At 40.9% G+C, this 22,234-nt stretch overlaps 2 protein-coding genes across 2 annotated transcripts; both read left to right on the forward strand.

The window, feature by feature from the left end:
* The first annotated feature begins 451 nt into the window (after window positions 1-451).
* LOC133890548 (uncharacterized) lies at window positions 452-8,342 on the forward strand. The gene is made up of 24 exons (XM_062330965.1): window positions 452-832; window positions 1,081-1,152; window positions 1,730-1,773; window positions 1,857-1,968; window positions 2,222-2,293; window positions 2,605-2,667; window positions 3,171-3,248; window positions 3,328-3,420; window positions 3,499-3,618; window positions 3,961-4,044; window positions 4,240-4,455; window positions 4,550-4,597; window positions 4,865-5,119; window positions 5,222-5,319; window positions 5,449-5,693; window positions 6,060-6,128; window positions 6,215-6,279; window positions 6,542-6,711; window positions 6,821-6,899; window positions 6,989-7,244; window positions 7,515-7,560; window positions 7,706-7,814; window positions 7,925-7,987; window positions 8,058-8,342. The coding sequence occupies exons 1-24, from the start codon at window positions 533-535 to the stop codon at window positions 8,136-8,138; spliced, it is 2,838 nt and encodes a 945-aa protein (XP_062186949.1). The 5' UTR covers window positions 452-532; the 3' UTR covers window positions 8,139-8,342.
* Window positions 8,343-10,275: 1,933 nt separating this feature from the next.
* Window positions 10,276-17,405, forward strand: LOC133890425 (uncharacterized). The gene is made up of 2 exons (XM_062330795.1): window positions 10,276-10,330; window positions 16,646-17,405. The coding sequence occupies exons 1-2, from the start codon at window positions 10,276-10,278 to the stop codon at window positions 17,266-17,268; spliced, it is 678 nt and encodes a 225-aa protein (XP_062186779.1). The 3' UTR covers window positions 17,269-17,405.
* Window positions 17,406-22,234: the final 4,829 nt, after the last annotated feature.

Below are 22,234 nucleotides of genomic sequence, written 5' to 3' on the forward strand. Positions count from 1 at the left end.
TTTCATGTAATTTATTTCACGTAGTTCTCCAAATTATTCACTTGGATTATTTTCCTGCCCCTGTAGCACATATTCCTATTCGTTGCCTGTAGTTTCTAGAAAAAAACGTATTTATGGCTTTTATCATTGTTAATGAAAAATATTTTAGCGACAAATCATTCAGGCTGTTGGATCACAAATGATCGTTCAACGTTTGATCTCCGTTACTTGGAAGAAAATTCTATAAGATATTTATTGAAAGATTTTTACAAGATCTTGATCTATATCGTTTTTTTTCTAATTAAATATATAAAATTGAGAGTAAGAAAGAAGACAGATAGTATACATAATAGATTACGTCAGGGTGACAACAGTACACCTAACGCCGGAGCCGCCCGGCCGCAACGAAAACTCGAAGGACGCCAGCCGGGGAACACGACAAGACGGCGCCTGCGCCCCGCCGGCCGCGTCCGCTTAAAAAAGGACACGCTTCCCGCTACCGCACACTGCCCCAGCCGCGACCACTCCCGGAACCCCACCGCATCGCCATCGCATGTTGATGCTGCTCTCCTGTCCCCAGCCTCTGCTCCTCCCTCGCCTCCCCTCCCCGACCCCCCGCCTCATCCGCGCCCACATCCCGCGCCGCGCGCTCGCCTCGGCCCCGCCGCTAGGGTTGGCGCGAGGCGTCCTCGCTCCGCCCCGCGCGGTGGCCTCCGACTCCGAGCAGCGGGACGTGGGGATGGGGCCGGGGCCGGAGGGGAGGCCGCTCCGCGTGGGGCTCGTCTGCGGCGGGCCTTCCGCGGAGAGGGGCATCTCGCTCAACTCCGCGCGCTCGGTGCTCGATCACATTCAGGTCGGTGTCTCGCTTGTTGCTCGTGTCATGTGGCGCGCGTGTTTCGGACTGGGCCCGAGCTACTTGGGATTGGGAACCCACGGTACTTTGTGCGGGTTTGATTTGAATAATTGTCACACGTGTTTCGAATTTGACGACCTCGGCTCGGGTCAACCCCAACCTTTAGCTGATTCCTTCCCAGTTCGATGCCTACTCATCAGCCCAAACCCGTAGCGATTGTTCTAACCGTTAGTTGATGTTGGATGCAGGGGGAGGATCTGGTAGTCAGCTGCTACTACATCGACTGTGGTATGAAGGCCTTTGCGTTGTCGCCTGCGCAGGTGCTCAAGAACTCTTGTTTCTTAATTAACCGAGCACACTGCTGCTTGTCTGCTTTTTTAAATTGCATCGGAGATGCATTCTTGCGAATTGCTACCCATTCTGCCTTTTTCATAGCCAATGCTGCCAAAAACGCGTGCTCTGTTGGCCTAATTTTCGGAGCCATACTGCCCTAGCTGCCTGTTTATTTATAGAGAGCCCTGATCAAGGCATCAAAGCGCTTGGCTCAACTTTTGTTAGCTTTATAACTCCCTGTGAGGCGGTGACCAGCTCAACCTCAGTGGGATCAAAGGTGCTCACCTTATAGGAGCTTATGCAGCTCCACTGAGCATAGTTACATTTATTGGAGCCCATTCCAATATATTGTAATAATATAAAGGTTCCCTTGCTGGAACTCACATTAACCAATTACTTATTCTATTTGGCTGAATTTAGATACTCATATGAAGAGTTTGTGCATACATATGGGAGCCTTTTCTCCATTACAGTTGTTTGGAGCACTCAATGTTGTTCGTTTGCTAGTTATGAACTTCTATTCTGAATGAAAAAAATGACACTCTGTCATGGTTTACCTCACAGCTCTATTCCAACACGCCTTCAGATTTTGATTTCAAACTTGAAAGGTAACGTCTTGCCAGGATTATTTCTCTTCCTTGGTATTTTTTCTTCATTTCAAAATGTTCAGTTTTTAGTTTCATTTCTGCAGTCTGGCCCAAGAATTTCACTCGCTATCTGACTTTGCGGAGCATCTTGCTGCCACTGTTGACATTGTCTTCCCAGTGATCCATGGGAAATTTGGTGAAGATGGTGGCATTCAGGTTAGTAGTTGCCAGTGAAAGATGCTTTACGAGGAAAAAAAAAGATTCATGCATGTGGATTCTTAGTTTGACTCGACATTGCACTAGCATTTAGTGTCGAGCGACTCACAGTTGCCTTGTAAGATTTCCAAATTGCTACTGATTTATGTTGATGATAAGACAATCAAAAAGAGGTTCACTGATGTTTGCATACACGATTGTAAATTTAGTAACTGTGACATTCATATGTTTGAAATCTATTTGAAATATGCAGGAGCTTTTAGAGAAAGCAAGTGTTCCATTTGTTGGGACGCCCTCTAAGGAGTGTCGGCGTGCATTTGACAAGGTACGCAGTACGCTTCTTTCAATATACTTGTTGGCTTCATATTTTGTCAACTTCTTCTTTTCCCTTTGCTTGCATTATCCTTATATTCTGGAACTTAATAGAATAAAATGTCCATTTATTAAATAAGTCAAGTTTTTATCAAATTCTATCCTATTAGAAGGTTTAAAGTATTGCTACCATCTTCTAAAGATGCTATGTGAAATGTGATATGTCCATCAATATCTATCATTTTTTCAGTTTCATAAGTTCATCTAATATCAACCAATCCGGTTACACAGATGACCTGATTTTAATCCTGAATATGACTGCAGTACAACGCATCACTCGAGCTCAGCACACAAGGTTTCTTAACAGTACCAAACTTTCTTGTAGAGGTAAACCTTCTTTGTTACTGTATTGTGTCCTCAATATAATATATATTATTTCTATCTCTGCTAATGTTCACACTATGCAGTTTAGAAAGAAAACAGGCAGTGACACCCTTGCGAATCATAAATATATAAAACTACGTTTTTTTTTCTGCTTCATATTTCAGAAAATAAGTGTTATTTTGATTATTCTGTTGCTTCCAGGGTACTGAATCTCAACAAACACCTAGGAAAGAGAACAAAAGGATTTCTTGTCTGATGCAACACTACTGCAGTAGTTAGGAAAAAAAATGGAAGTACGTCTTTGGTAAAGACGTAGACACTAAGACAATGAAAGATATCACCAATTTTGAAATGCACGACTTGATTGATCGTCAATAATTCAATGTGAAATTTGCAATAAATAACTTTTAGGGGGGGTTTATTTTGTGGTTACTAATTCTGATGTTCTTCTATGCTGCGGTGCTGCCCTGACCATGTATCCTGCATTTGCGTCTATGGTAAAGTAGAAGGACAAGTTGGCAAAGTCAGAATTGGATGAATGGTTTCAAAGCGTCAATTTGAATAAAGAAAATGGCAAAGTGGTGGTAAGTGAGCTTGTTTTACTTGAAAGATTGTTTCCATGGTTGGCTTGGTTAAGAAGTAACTTCTGATGTGCTTGCACAGGTAAAACCTACAAGGGCTGGATCAAGCATTGGCGTGGTTGTTGCTTATGGTGCTAACGAGGCAGCTCAGAAAGCTGAGAAAATAATTTCGGAGGTGTGTGTACTCTCTGCTATACTTCTCAAAATCATTCTTTTTTTTTTTTGAAATTTGATATCCTCTGGTGGTTAATAGGGAATTGATGATAAGGTTATCATAGAGGTTTTTCTTGAATGGGGCCGTGAGTTTACAGCCATTGTTGTTGATGCCGGGACAGCTAATAACAGTGAGCCTGTTGTTCTGCTTCCAACAGAAGTATGATTCATATATTCTTTTTCTTATCTTTGTCTTCCTGTTATCCTAAAAATGTCTAATGAGAAAAGAGTTTGACAACATCTATCACAAATTATCAAGTTCAAAAAATTTCAATGATATGCTTAATTCAAACTACTTGTAAGATATTGATATACTATCTTTGAAAAAATACAGTAAGGAAATCTTTAATCTGTGCTCAAAAAGTTCGTCGAAAACTTCAGATGGTCCTCTGAGGGCAGACAAAAAGTTGTCCCTTTCTGGTAGAGCTTGACTTCTATAAGGTCTCAAAGGTGGTATATAAAGCCTGAATTAGTCATCTTTTTTTCCTCTTCCATTTTCCAGGTTGAGCTTCAGTCCTCCAGTAATAATGAGAATCAAGAGGATACAATATTTAACTACCGCAGGAAGTACCTTCCAACTCAACAGGTACATCGGTCCTACAAACTGGCAGTTGTTTTCTATTGATCTCCTTTACTTCAGTCCTACAAAGTCATTGAAGCAAAACTTTTCCAGAACTTCCTGTGACAAGACCTAAGTCAAAAAATTGATTTCCATCAACCTTTCATCAGCCTAGTGTTCTTAAACAAGAAACATTTGAAGTGAATATTGGTCTCTTCACAGGTTACTTATCATACACCTCCACGTTTCCCGGAAGAGGTGATTGATTGCATAAGACAAGGAGTTTCTCTTTTATTTCGCCACCTTGGATTGCATGACTTTGCGAGGATAGATGGTTGGTTTTTACCTACTCCTGTTACTTCTCTACCCTCAGCTGAAAACAGTGGCAGATTTGGAAATACCAAGCATGGCACTGTCCTTTTCACTGATATTAACTTGGTAAGCATATTCATACAACTCTTTATTCGCAACTTTAAACCATGGTTTGCAATTTCTAGTGCATTACATCTGTTGTTACCCTCTGTTTTGACAGATAAGTGGGATGGAGCAAACTAGTTTCTTATTCCAACAAGCTTCAAAGGTATCAATGTACATTTTCTTGAGAAATTCTGATTTAGATAGGATACATGATTCTCCCTGCTATTTGCGCATCTTTTCTTCCAAATGGTAGCACCATTGAGGATATTCGTATTTTGGTAATATTATGCAGTATAAATCTCTAGTCCTAAAGATTTTTAATACCCATTATCATGCCATTGTTGCAAGTAAGTGCCTTACAAATACATATACACTCATATGGAACGCTTTATCTCGCCACTAACCTCTGGACCAAAACAACACTTTTCAGGTTGGATTATCTCATTCTCGAATCCTTCGTACAATTGTTCAGCATGCTTGCTCGCGATTCCCTTCTCTTGTTCCTTGCAATAATGCGTGGACTGCTTTGTCCAGAAAACTACAATCAGCTAAATATGCAGAAGCAATCCACAAAGGTACATGTAAACAGAAGGTTTTTGTGATCTTTGGTGGGGACACTTCAGAGCGCCAAGTATCACTTATGAGTGGCACTAATGTCTGGCTTAATTTGCAAGGTTTTGATAATGTAAGATCTCTAGCTTTCAAATAGGTGATTCTTGTTCATCATTGTGTTCTATTCTTGATGTGTCCACGTTACCTTGGACTGTATGGCATCCCATGCTTTCAGCTTGATGTGGTACCGTGTTTGCTTGCGCCTGCAAATGGATATTCATCCTCCAATAATCAAGGTTTCAGTGACAGTTCACGTGAAGTTTGGACATTGCCGTAAGTGTTTCTTCTTATTAGTTCTTCCTGATAATATTATAGTAATATGCCGTAATCCTTGATTTGGTGAAAAGACATAAGTTGGCATACTACAGTTCATTCAACCAGTATCTGCTTACTGTGTGTCAGATATTCATTAGTGTTACGACATACCACTGAAGAAGTTCATGCTGCATGTGTTGAGGCAATTGAACCAGAACGAATTAAGATAACATCTCGTTTACGTGATCAAGTAATGAAGGAACTTTGGCAAGCATTAAGAAAACATGATTGGTTTGCGGGCTTCGACATCGCTGATGAACAACCTATCAAATACTCTCTGCAACAGTGGATCAACCATGCCAAAGAAGCTAGAGCTGTAGTGTTTATAGCAGGTATTTTTTCAAACAAACTTATGTAGTTAAATTCCCATCCACACTAATGTTAGTCTTTCCTTATGTCGTGCATTTATGATTTATGACATTACGAATAATACGTCTTAACTATTGCTAGTCAAATGTGATATGGAAATAATTTGCTGGAAGCTCTGGATATTTCTGGAATTAATTATGGAAATAATTCAGTTACATGCCCCTTCCATAATAAAATCAAACATATTTCATAATGGCACTAAGCCACAAAGTGAAATTACTGATGCAGAGGCCTACCCTCTCGCCTGACTGTTCTGTCAATTATACATTTGTTCCTGATGGTTTCATTTGTTTTCAGTATTTCATGTCTTATGTATCACATACATGTAGTGCATGGTGGTATTGGAGAGGATGGTACCATTCAGTCATTATTGGAATCTGCAGGAGTTCCTTACACAGGTTCAATTTGCAGCTTACAGCGTGTTTGAATATGGCCAACTTTAAGGATATTAAACCATGATAGTTACAGAGCTCGTATTATGCAGGTCCAGGACCAATGGCTTCTAGAATATGCATGGACAAAGTTTCAACTTCACTTGCCGTTGACAATGTATGAACATTTCAGAACTTTTACTCTTTTAGGAATTGCTATGATCATTTAAATTATGATTTCCTAGTATGAAAATAGGCTGATATTTCATTATGTCACTATGATTCAGACTACTTTAAATTAATCTGTGATTAATTTGTTAACAGACATTTTTCACTTATTAAAAACTTTGTTAAAATTGGTTCAGAAACAGAGAACGTTGCTAGATGTTACGACTGTGACCATTGAAGGTAGTTCACACGTATTTCTTGTACTTATGTAGCTGGTTAGTTATGGAGTTCGTACCATTCCAAAGGATGTAAGAGCAACTGAAGAGGTACTGAAGTCATCTCTTGTTGATATCTGGAATGACCTAAAAGCAAAACTACAAACAGAAACAGTATGTGTGAAACCAGCTCGTGACGGATGCTCAACTGGAGTAGCAAGATTGTGGTGAGCATTTACTTAGCTCTAGTCCAGTGGTATCTTTAAATTATTTAAAGCAGGTGCTATATCTTGCCCTGTCTTATGCGTAGCTCATTAGAAAATGAACCATTTTCAGCTGTCCAAAGGACCTAGAAGTCTATGCAGACGCATTGAGGAGAAAATTTCAGCGTCTGCCTGCTAATTGCCTGTCCAGGGTACCAAAAACTTAACTTAATCATGTGTCTGTGCCCATCTAGGGACTTGATGTTCAGACGCAATTTTAACATTAAGCTATATATGCTAGGCACATGGAGTTATTGAGATGCCAGTCCCTCCTCCACAGTCATTAATATTCGAGCCTTTTATTGAAACCGATGAAATTATCATTTCAAATAAATCAAGGAATGGCAGTGCCCGCCATCTGGAATGGAAGGGAGAAACTGAATGGCTTGAAGTAACTGTTGGTGTAATTGGCAAACGTGGAGAAATGCACTCATTAAATCCAAGTATCACAGTTAAAGAAAGTGGTGATATTTTATCACTTGAGGAGAAATTCCAAGGTAAGTAGTATCCACACTTGTACAATTAACTGGTTTAAGATATTGACATTAAACACAGTATGCACAAAATAAGAGAGTACCTATATTTTTTTTAATAAAAAAACAAAGGAAAGAACTCAAACACAATATGCACACAAAAAATTAACAGTGTAGGTCGTAGCTTGTCGACATGTAATTTTCATCGCCGGGCCATTTGTATTATCAAGCTGTAGACACTAGAGAATGCCTCTAAGCCTGCTTGTGCATAACATAAGCTACTCTGATTTTCAGGTGGGACTGGAATCAACTTGACACCACCTCCTGCAACAATTATGAGGTCTGATATTCATTTGTCACTTTTTAATAATAGCGGAATCTCCAGCTGACTAGGATCTTACTCACCATCTTCGTGTCTGTCACCATCTGACTCCTGATTCATGTTAGCATCATGACTGAAATAGTGTATGTTTTGGCATTTGTAGTGAGGATGCACTGCAACGGTGCAAAAAGACTATCGAGGTCATGGCAAACACTCTGGGTTTGGAAGGCTTTTCGCGCATCGATGCATTTGTGAACGTGCGCAGTGGGGAGGTACGTCTCTCTTTGGCATGCGTGTGCAATTACAAAGTTAGAAGTAATTCATTCTGTTATTGGGTTGGGATGCTGTGATTAACTCTTGTCAACAATATTTGGTCCTGCAGGTGCTGCTGATAGAAGTGAATACTGTACCTGGGATGACTCCATCCACGGTGCTGATTCACCAAGTAAGGCTGCCTCTGCCCACTCTTGTTTCTGCCATCCACTGTGCTTAACGATGCTGTGTGATGGTCACAGGCACTCGCAGAGGAACCACCCGTTTACCCCCATATGTTTTTCCGGAGCCTTCTGGATTTGGCGTTTGAAAGGGCAGAGTAGCCGCCGCGTCAGCTTTCGTTGCAAATAAAGGTCCTGATCGATTTGATTAATGTACGTACCGCCGATGTGAGGTACTGTAAGGTTTATCTGGATTTTATTATTTATACAAACTAGTAAGATGATCTTCGCTAATAGCGTGGCTAGACTTGTTGTAATATTTTATAAAGATAACCTTTAATTAAAATTTTATCCTTTTATTATTAATTTTATTTGATTTGGACTCTTTGTTTATATATGTTGTTTTCCAATACGTATGAGATATCTTTTAATTTTAAAATTATCTAATTATTAATCATATTTGATATATTTTTTGTTAAATTTAGACCGTTAGATATCTATAACAATAAGTGTTTTAGATTTTTTTTAAATTAACGTGATAATTTTAGAATCTTGAGAATGAATGATTTTTTTTCTACTCAAATATTAAGATAATAGATCGATGAAATTGGCAGTAGGAATTTGCTGCCGGTGTCTATATTGATTGCTTCCACTATCTAAAGGGTCGAGTTTTTAGTCAAATGAAGCTTTCTAACCCACTAGCTAGCTCACCTGAATTTAGTTGTCGTTTCCACTCCACGTGACAAATTAAATCCACCGCGGGTCGGTGCTGTCCGAATTCAATTCGGATCATCATTAGTTTAGTTTAGCTAGTTCCTTAAGCGTGTGATGAGATTCTCTCCTTAAACACATACTGCGTAATTGGCACCATGTCGAAGAAGGATCGAGCAGGACGGACAGCACCAATCCGATGTTTAGTTTATGCACACCAAATTATAGCACCAGAGTATTTATTGTAGATGGGCCCTCTAAAATTATAACCTTTCTTATGCAAATATGCCCTCTAAAATTATTGTATCACATATTATGTACATCATCATGACAACGAATATAGTGGAGGCATTCAACAATCTACTAAAGTAAGTACGGGGTCTTTCGTTGTGTGCTATCATTGAGCTCATATTCTATAGAATGACGGACTACTTTCGAGACTATGATAATATTGCTATGAAATGCAGCACACGATTTGCACTTAGGGTGGAGGAAATTATATCCAGAAGGAGGAATAAAGCACATTTTCATTGGACGAGGATCTACGACCTGGTCAACAATGAATTCGAGGTCATGTGCTGCCGTATGTATGCTTCAGGGTATAGTGCAGGGGATATCGTGCAATAATATCAACTTGGGCCTAAATTGTATCATATTCCGTGCTCGCATGTCTTAGTTGCTTGTAGGGACATGGGCGGGAATGATAGATCACAGTACGTAGCACTGTACTTCATGATCGATGTATTGAGGAGCACATGGCTTTGAAAGATGTGGTCCTTCAACATTGGAAGTATCTACAAAGCGATCAAGGAGCTTAAGTGGGTACCTTATCCCCGAGCAGGATGCACGGATCCTGGAAGGCCTAGAGCCATGAGACTGCAAGGTGACATGGATGAAGCAGATGTTATTGACGGCCTACGCAAGTGCAAACTTTGCAAACAACCTGACCATAACAGAAGGACATATCCGACCTGGTAGTAAACTATCAGACCACTATCCAACTGTAGTGTATTAGAGTTGTTGCATTTTAGTTTATTTTTTGAAGTTATTCACAGTCATGGTTTGTATTCTAAATTGTTATTCACCTATTAGTTGTACTACTTATTTTTTAATATATCGTTTGTTATTGGCATCACATACGATGTTTTTTATTGAACCATTAAGCTTGTTGTTCACCTATTTATTGAACCGTGAATCTTATAATATATTCTAATTTGTTATTCACATACTTATTGAACCATGAAGGTTGTAATATATTCCAATTTGTTATTCACCTACTTATTGAATCATGTAGCTTGAAACCATTGTCATGGCTCATGGTGATCTTCTTGAGCTTCTTCAGCACCAGTACGACGAGAACCATAAGGGATAGATGATTTTTATAGGAAAGTAGGTACCACGATTATATGTGCTTTTAATTACCACGATAATTTGCTACTAACTCAGTACATATATTGGATACCTTTTGCAGTTGCTTTCGTTGTGAGCCCAGAGTGTCCATACAATTAAGGAGTTAAAACCTCGATTCCACGAGCCACTTGCAAGGGTAGGACTACTACCTTTCGCTCTCATGATAGCCGGAGCTCCTATGGCGGGTGGTGGCAGGACACCTCTCCCGCCAATTGAGGAGCTACTGCTTACAGGTCTCATCCATCGGTGGCGTCCTGAGACACGCACGTTCCACTTTCCTTTTGGCGGGATTGCCGTAACATTAAGGGATGTGGTCATGCTGACCGGGCTACAAATAAGAGGCGCCTAGTTAGTAGTTTCATGACTAGCAAAGCGGCAGTGGAAGGGTTACGTTGAGGGCAGATATTTATTTGTTATGTAATACACTTCAATATTGTAGTGCTATTCAAGCTTCATTGACCCTTTGCATCTTTTAGGTTTGGTGTGCAATATAATAAAAAGGATGTTGGCCTCTCTATGTCCTGGATTCATAGGCTACCACAGTTCGGTCCATGACCACGGGATGCGGACGAGGCTACAATTTTACAGCACTATGAGGTGTACTTGTACATCTTGCTAGAAGGTATCATGTTCTGCAACACGGTAAATGATTATGGCGTCCCCCATATTGTTTGGTTAGCGAGTCAGCTCACGTCACATCTTTATGAGCTAACATCTTATAGTTGATGATCTGTTGTGCTGGCTTCCACGTACAAAGGATTGTGTTATGCTACCCATCGATCAAAGAAGAATGGATTAGTTACAGATTGTCTATACCTTTTATAGCTATGGAGTTAGGAATACCTTCCGGTTTGTCAGCATTGGGTGCTCAAGAGCAACTATCCAGTGCCTATCTCCGATGAGATTGCAGATGACATGAGGCTTATGATGGGTATTGGTGAATGCATGCCAGGTTGAGATGGAGTCAGCAGCAAGACCATGGTAGCTACTCCCAGGTGATCAGTGATTTGGACGTCCTTAGCGCTGATCTCGTGGAGTAGGATCCATAGCGTATGACACAAGTGACCAAAATTGCGACCGGAGGGCTCATCGTATCATATTATTGGCATGACTTAGACTTATGGATGACCAAATGCTTTTTGTTGTACATGAACAATATGTAAGCATATTTCATGAGCATGTACGAAGGCAGTTCAGGTACCGACAGGTGGTGCCAGTACCTTCCCAACGAGATGCCGGTTGGACGCACGAGTAAATGTGTTATTGTACGTAGCATTAGTACTTTTAGTGATCCATGTTAATAAATTCTAGTTGTTTCTATCACATACAAGAGGAGTGCACAGGGGGCGAAGGCATGCGAGACTAGGCATCTGTGAATGCCGACCACCTATAGAGGTGGACAGAGTCAGCCGCGGTGGATGTCGTCGTTCCTGCTGAACAATACAACAACGTCATGTATTGGGAGTACCTTTCGTGGTATCGTCCATGCACGTGTGCCACTTACTCAGCGGACTTGTCGAGCTGGACCCCATTGAAAGTGCATCTAGGCCCCCTAAGTGAGTTTTGGCTTATTGATGACAAAACGATTAAGGGACTAATGAGTTTATTGAAGCTATGAACAGGTTTTAGTCTCATTGGTGAAGTTATACAACGTTGGCATCCCTCAAAAAGAAAAGAGAAGCGGTTTGTAGTACTCAATAGGATTTAATTTGATTTTATCTTTGAAATTGAGTTTAGGAAAGCCGTACTATCAAGATGGATGCAATTGATAGTTTTGATGGTGTCTCAGTGCTCAAAGTAACCTCTTAGAACCAATTGTTGAGATACACATTCACCCACGGACACCGGAAAATAGGCTAAAGTGTTCTGAGTCCGGAGTCTCTGGTGTTCATCGGATACTCCGGTACTTAGTGTTTTAGGCCGGAGTCTCCGAGCGAGACTCCGCCAGAGAGTCTCGGTTCTGATTTAATTTTAAATGTCTGGAGTCTCCGGAGTTCATTGGATACTCCAGTGCTTGGTGTTTTTGGCCGGAGTCTCCGAGAGAGTCTCCGGCAGAGAGCCTCGGTTTCAATTTAATTTTAAAATGGCCGGAGTCTCCGGTGTTCACCGGATACTCCGGGTTAGGTCAACCAGAACAGTAACAGCTAGTTTTTGAGGGATAGCTATAAATACCTCCCCACCTCTTTGCATTGAATGCTGGCTGTTGCTGCTGAGATACTCTTTGACAAAGCCTCTCAAAGCATTCAAGAGCCCCTCCAAACCTCTCTAGTGCTTAGATTGTTCCAAGAATTGAGAGATAGGGTTTGGAAGTGTGATTTTAGTTGTTGAGCCAAAATCCAATCTTTGAGTATTGAGTTCGTCGTCAAGCGTTCACTTGTGATCTTTTTCTCTTGGAGCCTCGTGCTCCTAGACGGTAAGGCGTCGCCCATAGAGCACCCAAGGATTGTGGAGTGCCACGGGAAGTTTGTAATCGTCCGTTGATTTGAGTAAGAAAACCTAGCTTGGTCTTTGTGGTCGCTAGGAGATGATAGGGTTGAAAAAGACCCGGCTCTTTGTGAGCTTCTCAACGGAGACGTAGGCGCTTCTTAGTGAGGTGGCCGAACTTCGGGATAAATCCTTGTCTCCTTAATTTTCGTGCAAGTTTTACTAGTTCTTGTAATTTTGGGAATTTTCCCAAATCTTATTACTCGTGAGTGTTTTACTACATGGTATTGTTGATAAAGTCTTTTTACACCTTGTAGAACATGTGGTAACTCTTAGACTCTAGTAGACTTGCTTAGATTTATTTCGATTTCGTAATCCTGTATAAACAGAATAATCTGGATAAGACCGGATACTCCGGACACCCGGAGTATCTGAACTTCACCAGAGTATCCGGACTCTGTTAATCCGCTGTTGAGTTTTTAAATTTCAGAAACACCTATTCACCCCCCTCTAGGCGACATCAAGTACATTCACCCATACCCTTCCCTGAGGATCATGTCCGCCTTCTTCATATTGTGGTAAGTGTTACGGTACTTGTAACGATTTTTATTGGTTAAACTTCTATATTACTAACATGTCCCTCATCTTTATATGGACCGAAGAGGCATACAAAATACATACACAGACAGAGCAAGCTTGTGGGAAGCAAGCTGGTCATCAATACGGAGGGATCATAACCCTCTCTGGGATTACATGAGGACGAGAGGGGTCTATTTCCTATCAGCTATACGTGGTCTAGGTGGTTGTGTCCCGTTTTGGAAGGGGTATGACCTACCAACCGTGGACTCGTCACATGCCTCCCATAGCAGGCACTCGTCCAGTGCCCGTGACAAACCTATTCGGGCACAGTCGCGAGAGGCACCTTCTGCTTCGGAGCATCTCGAGGAGTGCACGCCGGCCCCTGCGCTCGAGCAGTGTACACTTGTAGCATCTAGGCCCCTAGTTAAGTGGTAAATGTTTTGGTGATTAATGACAACCGTATGATTGTGACTAATACGTATATTTTGAAGGAATTCAAATTCTTTAATTCACAATGATTGAATGATTTTCTTGGTCCCTCATGGAATTCTATTGATCGATCAAATGATTTTTACGTCAAGATTAAGGACCTTCTAGTTCTAAGTGTCACAAGGTGATGAAGGACATTTGGAGTAGTGATAGGTCATCTTTTGTCTTTTGATCGTACTATAAATGGGGGCTAAGTGTTGTAGCTTGATCTAGTTGAGTCTAGACATAGTTGGATGCACACTTGCGAAAATCTAGCACTAGGTAGCTCAAATAAATCCATGGGTGAGAAGTTGAGAAGTTAGAACTCAAAGTCGATTTAATTGGACGAGTTCCAGGAAGTTTGTTCTCATTGGATTGTCTGGTGTAAGAAGGTTTCTACTCACGGGACTATTTGTCTTTTCTGAGAAGACTTAAATTGAACTCACCGGATTGTCCGGTGATAGAAGGAACTATAACCGGAGCATTTAACAGAAGAATTATTTTTCAGAGAAAAGTGAAGTTATATGCACCGGATTGTCCGGTCATCTGAAGAGTTCTTACAATGGACTATTTAACAGAAGCTCGGTATTTTTGGAGAAAATCAGAGTTGAACTGACTCGATTGTCCGGTGACTTAAAGGAATCATCACCGGACCATTTAACAGAAGCTTCATTTTTTTGATGAAATAGAATATAACTCACCGGACTATCCGGTGATGCTATATGAAGAACACCGAAGCTTTTTGCAACAGCTACTGAGAATTGTCAAATCAGTAGACTGAAAAAAGTTAACTCACCGGATTGTCTGGTGTTAACAGAGACGTGTACACCGAACCATCCGGTGTTCACAGAAAAAGTGAGTGATTGGCAACGGCAAGATTTGGACCTCTAGCCTGTATATACCTCCTCATTTGGTTTCATTTGTCTCTCTTGCAACCCAGAAGCATTCATACACATTGTGTGTCATCTAGAGGCAAGGGAGAGCATTTGAAGTGATTTGCAAGTTCTTAATTAAAGATTAAGGACTCCATTAGTGCTCCAAGAGTAGTGAGTGTGCATCTAGCTGTTGTTTTGGGTTTGATTATGATCAAGTGAACCAATTAGCCTGTTACTTTTGGTTGTTCATTAGTGCTGTAAATGCGTTGAACGTGCCGTGATGTTGGTTGTTCACGCTATCAGTACTCGTGAGCTTGTTGCAGCTCTCTATAGTGCAAACCGGATAATTCTGACTCTTATCTCAAATTCTCATATGTCGTATTCATATTGAAATAGTATATCAATTGCATCAGGGGACATATCCTTGCCAGTTACATACACACATCCTTACATCTTGCATTCACAATAGAGGAGCATCGTACTATTTTCATAAATGGAAATATATGTTTTCTAGTGGAAAGCATTTTACTGTTAGAGGCAAAACCTGCAAAACCCATAAACCAACTAAAGTCAGAAATTCCCTATGACGGTCAGTATGTCATAGCATTTCAAGAGAATTTACAAAAACATCCAACCTTTTCTAGAAATTCCAAACAAGTCTTTTGACTTTTCCAAGCTAAGGACTATTTGTATAAAAGCCCTTGTTTTTGAAAAAACACAAACCGACATAACCAAAACACAAACCAGCCTAAACCGACCTAGCCCAATGACTTATCATTGCCAAGGACCCACAACACATAGTTTTTTTTTAATGTGTTTGTATGTGCCTTATGATACATTATAAATTATTTTTATTATTATCCGTATGTGCCTCACATCACAAATGATTTTTCCTTAATATCCGTTTGTGTCTTTACATTAGATACGATTTTTTAATGTTTGTCTGTGTCTTATCACATATCACAGATAATTTTTCTTAATGGTCATTTTAATGTACGTTTGTGTCTTATGACATATCACAGATAGTTTTTCTTAATATTCGTCTATGTCTTGTCACAAACGATTTTTCTTAATATCTGTCTGTATCTTATGACACATCATATACATTTTTTTTAATATTCGTGTGTATCTCATGACACATCACAAACGGTTATTATTATAGTTCGTCTGCTCCTTCACATTATAAATGATTTTTATTAATATCTGTATGTATCTTCACATCAAAATCAATTTTTTAATATTTGTCTGTATCTTATAACATATTACATACGATTTTATCTCCGTTTATGTTTTATGACACATCATAGATGTTTTTTCTTAATATCTGTCTATGTCTTTTTACAGACGGTTTCTATCAAAAAAATCGTTGGTGACTTCTGGTACACTGAAACGTTATGTCATATTATAACATGTCTGTTTTAGAAACCGTATCCGAATACTTTGTCAGTGAAAAGTCTTACCGAATCATACACGACATCTCGTTTGTTTTTACTATTTTTATAATAATAAATTGATCGGGTACATACAGCTTAATAATTAATGGGACTGGCTGCTCAATAATTAAAACCGATGGATGGTTCCGATAGCTCACCACCCACCCACCCACCCACCTGTGGTGCTGCTGCTGAATCGATGAAACCAAACCAAACCAAATGGTGCCTCCCCCGAAGCGCACACCCCTGGTTAATTCGCTTCATGATCTCTGTCCTGTGCAGTGCCCACCACAAGTAAGATTGATTTGTGAAGATGAACCCAGCTATAGTAGCTTGATTTCTTCTTCGGGAGGTGCACAAATGACTTACTTATTGTCGGGTGGAGTACACGTCAACACCCACTTACTTGGGCCCACCCCTCCCCTCCCTGTGCTCCACGCACGTAACGAGCTCAGTTGAGTCGTGAATAGAGTTAGAGGCTGGCCGATTTAATTAAGGTTCTAGTCCTAATTCTTATATCTTTTTATAAAGCTGGTGAAACAAAGCGTATTCTATTTTCTGCATTTTATAATGAAGTAATCATACTTAGTCCAAAGCGAAATTTTAAAGTCGTTACGTATGTATGACTTATCAATACTATTTATTTATGTTACAATTTATATATACTGAAAAGATGAGTAAAAAAACTTAAAGATGGAAGAATATTGTTAAGTGGGCAGATAGGTAAAGAGTCCGGGAGATAAGCTAGAAAGATGTGGAATCGCATGAGGCCGCCCGCGCTTTCTGGTGTATAAAAGGCGGCCCCTTGCCTGGCCTCCAACCTCTCCATCCCTTCACCTCAAGGCAAGCAGCTCTTCTCCCGCCGTCGGAGCAGAAAGAGACGAGGGCCTTCCCAGGCTGTGCTCGCGCGAGGAGCTGGCTAAGCTGGAGGAGTCGCAGCGCGGCGCCACCGCGGGCGAGACAGAGGAGCAGCGCAACAAGTTCCTCGTCCTCCGCCTCTACGAGGCGCTCAACGCCCGCGACCACGCCGCCGTCCAGGCCCTCCTCGCGCCGGACCTCGAGTGGTGGTTCCATGGCCCGCCCAAGCACCAGCACATGATGCGCATCCTCACCGGTGGTGTTGCCAACAACAGCTCGTCCTTCCGTTTCGTCCCCCGCTCCGTCGACGCCTTCGGCTCCACCGTCATCGCCGAGGGCTCTCCTGCTGAGTCGGGGGTGTACTATTGGGTTCACGCGTGGACGGTGGGCCCGGATGGGGTGATCACCCAGCTCCGCGAGTACTTCAACACCGACCTCACCGTCACCCGCCTCGCCGCCGCCAAGTGCGTCTGGAAGAGCCGCCGCCCAGACAGCGCCACCAACTCACTCCCGGGCCTCCTCCTCGCCATCTAGACGAGATCCATCCAACGATTAGCTAGCACTGGATTTGGATGTCCCTGCTTTGTTGCTTTGTGTTAGTATCGTCGTAATTTGCCGGTGATGGCGATGTTAACGAGCTTGAATAACAAGAGTGCCTATTATTTCTTGCATTGGATTAGTATGCTTGCCTGCTTAATCTGCTCTCCTCCTTGGTATATATCTTAATCTTCTTGAATACTCAGCTTTTTTAGTAAAATGGGCGGTATACTCAGCTTTGACCACATCGTATGCCCGCGATACCTCGAAAATATGCAAGGTATGTGTAGACGTCCGATGCAAATAATATTAATATGGATAGATTCTGTGAGATCTTGCGAGAATAATATTGTAATTTAGATAATAGCTCCGTTCTCATAGCTTGTATTATGATAGCACTTATATATTAAAACCACCTATTTTATATTTTGTAATGTCGTCTTGAAACCATATATTTTGTTAACACTCATTTCAAATAGTAGATTGGTGAATTGAACCACTCTCTCACTCTAAGAAACCGAATCTAATCAACTAGCCGACCAATTTTAAAAGTGAGTCCGATTCTCAAAAAAATATTTATAGAAGAATCTGATATCCAACCAAATGAACCTTAATTTAGTGGCAAATAAAGCATGAAACTGGTGATAAGTGGCTCCGTAGGCTATGGGAGACGGTGATGCATATTTTGCAGAGAGAGGATAGGGAATCCATGAAAACGTAACAAACATGTCTCCGGAGATTGCTGAGCCAGCACACCATACCGACAAGGCAAGGACACCAAAAATAATAGAATGTTGCTTTCCACCGTGGGAAACCAAAGCAACCTCCGGCTCCGGCTGCGGTGCACTTGAATTGGCCTCTTGTGCAGACCAGTAGCAGCGATCAAGGACCGCCAGCACATCTATCCTGTGTACGTACTCGACCGTTCCACGTGACACATCCCACGTGGATCGGAGGATGCACTTTGTATAGCTAGATTCATACCAAAACATCATCGTTTTAGGTTAATTAGGTTCAGTCGATATGTTTAAACTTTGACCTTGAATGTTTCGATTCAACTTCTGGAAATGATATAGCTAGATTCATCCAAAAAGAAGTTTCATAATATTATAATTTTGTTACATTTTGCATATATTTTCTATGAGTAATAGTGATCAAAATAGTATGTTAGTGATCGTGGCGATATCTAAACTAATATATTTTATGATCGGAAGGAACAATTAATTTTCTCTAGGATCATACAGAGAATAATATTCCATTCTCCAAGAAATCTCATTTGATTCTCCCCGTCTGTGTCATTACAGGTCGGCTTGCAACTTTTAACGGACAACTAACTCCATATATAGCTGCAATTGAAATGGAGTAGTGCTTGGTTTACAAACCAGAAAGTGGATGTGTTAGTTGCAGGGCATTTGGCATCAATCATCCTGGTCTCCTTACCAAAGCTAGCTCTTTTCTTTATTCGCCGAGGCCTAGGCTATCACGTAGCGTACATATCTGATACGAGGATGTATGCTCACGAATCAATTAGCATGTGTTGATGCTCTCTCTCAGCTTGGCAGTAATGTTGTTCTCGAGAGGACAGGACAGTGGCCGGCATTAGGAATCGATCGATCAGCACCGGCATCTCTCTAGACTCTAGTGCTCTGGTGGGGACTGGGGAAGAACAACCACGCATGCATCAAGCTACAGAGACACGCACGAGAAACACAAGAAAGAGAAAGAAGGAGCTAGTTAATTGGGTGATCTGATCGTATAAATATCTTGTGAATAGGTGCTCACCTCAAAGCTGAATTGATCTTGCCATCTCGATCGACAAATATGAAAGATAGATAGTTTTAGCACTGATTGATCGATGCATTACCTGAAAGAGATGGTGCGTGTGCCGTTTGCAGTCAAAAGATGAGAAGAAAAGAATCAGCGAGATGAGAGTTAGTTGGGAGTTTTCTTCTTTTCCCGTATTTTGTTTTGTGATCGATAACAACAGGCTATGAATATCGACGTTCTGTTCTTGTAATAGACGAGGAAACGAGACAAAGAATTTCATTCAAGCACTGGTTATTTCATTTTTTTTTTAATCAGCACTTCCCCACGGCACGGTCTTCATTAAAGATCTAAGGAGTGCGGGAGGGGAGCTCGAACCCCCGTCAGCTCAACTCCATTCAAAAACATTACCACCGAACTCCATACTCGTCCACCACAGGTTATTTCATCTTGCTGATTTTGATTTTTTACTCCAGTCTAGTGGTAGGAGACGGCCTCCCCAGTCACTCAAATTCTTGGAGTCGCTGAGCCGGGTCACCACCCTAACTCACGGAACCGCAGCGCAGCATTTTTTTATTTATATATTTTATTTTTCAATATTTATAAATTACATGAATGTTTTAACAAAGAATAAGAATATACTATCATAGATAGTGAGTCGTCGATCAGAAGATTAAAAAAATAAGAAAATTACTGTTAGGACATGTCTCGCTCGTTCAGGAGATTAAAGAAATACATTCCTCTCCCTCACTTAACGAGCGAGAGGTACGTTGGCGCATGCTAGCTTGTGTTGTATTATATACGTGAGTATTTTTTTATTTAACTCTAAATTTTAATTAAGAGTACACGAGTGATTAAAAATTTCTAAATATTTTATAAATAAACTAGAGCTTACAAGTAACCCATTTTAATTAGGTAAGACATGATCCGATAGCATTTTTTATATTTTTTAATCTTTTTATTGGCAGAGCCTACAAGGTCTCGCTCATTTAAGCTCACCCGATAAACGGGCGACGCAAGGCTATTCTTGCAATTTATTGAAACGGTCGTGTAATTTTATAAATATTAAAAATAAAATAAAATAAAACAATAAAAAAAATCCAGCGCAGCAGGCACGCGTACGTGCTCCTCCTCCGCTCCGGCAGCACCCACCGACCGTCGTCGCCCTCGCCGTGCCCACCTACGAACCGCAGAAAACCCATTGGTCGAAACCGAAAAGCTAAGCCCATAACCAAACCACCCGAATTGAAAGCCATTTCCACCAGCAATCCAAACCGAACCAATCCATTCGATCACACAACAGTCAGCCCATTCTGAGCCAATCAAATTATGCTAGCCCACGATAAAAACCAAACCATTAGCAGGGTTATCTAATGTACTTTGAGCCAATATAATCCAAAGGCCTTCCTCCCCTTCTCCTCCTTTTGTTTCTTTTTGTTCTCTCAACATCTTCGTATCTGTTGCTACCTTTTGGTTTCTCAAATATGCACTCTAATCACAGGATCGTGGGACCAAATTAAAGTTTTATAGTTTGATTAACAACTGACAGCTTTATTAGGAGCTAGCGTACGTACTGATAGTGGGAGCTAATACAATACCTCTTCTCCTTCTTTCCGTGCATGCCAAGTATTGAACGGGTCGGAAATTAAGCACGAGTGGAGCGATCTTGTAGGATTCGAAGATTTGCATGGGCGATCATGTGGATAGCACGATAGGTCTATGGTAGAGACAGTGCTGCCTACTAGTATATCTATTATTCTTCAGTCAGAGACGCGGTGCTCGAGGAAGACGAACAAGATGCATGCATGCGGTTTCTTCCCAATAAAACTCCAAGAGATAGACTAAAAACTCTATACAGTAAGCCTTCTTAATAAGATTCCTTTCTAATATCGCTATACTTTCCAACAACTCCTAATATTAACTCACCATATCCAAACGGCTATATTTTTAAATAGATATAATTTAAACCACGATATTTTTAAGAAATATTTTTAAACATATAAATTACGAATGGTTTTTTTTAAATGAAAATTTTTTGAACGGTTATATTTGGAATGGTCATATTCCAAAGCTATGTTTCCAACCGTCATCTATCTAACGGCTATATTTCTCTGAACCTATATATCTACTCTTCTAAGTGGTTCTTCTCTTACACACCACTGCCCCCTTCAACCTCCCACATCTATCTAACAACTATATTTCTCTTAGCCTATATATCTAATCTTCTTGGTGTTTCTTCTCTTACACACCATTCCCCCCGTTCAGCCTCCCACATCACAATGAGTCATCGTAGCCTTCTCATGAAATAGGTCATGGATTCGTCGTCGTCCGACGACGATGACGAATTCATTGTTGCTGCAGCCGACCTTGCACGCAAGCAATATCAAGTTGTCAATGCGCCACGGCTTGGTGGTTCGGTCCCTGGCCATCAAATCGTCAATCGCGACAAACAAGAAGGGCATTGGATGCTATTCCGAGACCATTTCTCGGACGATTCTACCTATGGCATGACGTTCTTTAGGCGCAGGTTTGTAATTGATGTCATATCTTTAGAGTTTTCTGTTGATGTTGATTGTCGTACCTACGACTTATTCTTCGTCTCCAAACAGATTTAGAATGAGGCGCTCTCTCTTTTTGCGTATAATGCATGCTGTAGAGCATCATGATGACTATTTTGTCCAAAGGAAAAATACAGCTAGATAACTTGGGTTAAGTGCTTTACAGAAGATCACTGCAACATTCATAATGCTATCTTATGGAGCTCCGACGGATGCTATTGATGCGCATATTCGTATTGCAGAAAGTACTATTATAGAGAGTCTGAGAAGGTTTGTCAAAACTGTTATTGATGTATTTGGGGATGAGTATTTGAGAGCACCAAATGAGAATGATACTGCTAGACTACTTGCAATAGGGGAGAAAGAGGTTTTCCGAGTATGCTGGGGTGCACAAATTGCATGCATTGGAAGTGAAAGAATTGCCCCACGGCATGGCAAGTTATGTATACCAGCCATGTGCGTGAGGCCACAATCATTCTAGAAGCCATTGCATCAAAAGATCTATGGATTTGGTATGCTTTTTTTTTTACCTGGATCTCAAAATGATATCAATGTGCTTCAGCATTCCCCACTCTTTGCGAAGTTAGCAGAAGTGCAAGCTCCAAAGGTGAACTACACCATTAATGATCACAATTATACAA

Source organism: Phragmites australis, chromosome 14, assembly GCF_958298935.1.
Source record: "Phragmites australis chromosome 14, lpPhrAust1.1, whole genome shotgun sequence".
In the NCBI taxonomy this organism is placed as follows: Eukaryota; Viridiplantae; Streptophyta; class Magnoliopsida; order Poales; family Poaceae; genus Phragmites; species Phragmites australis.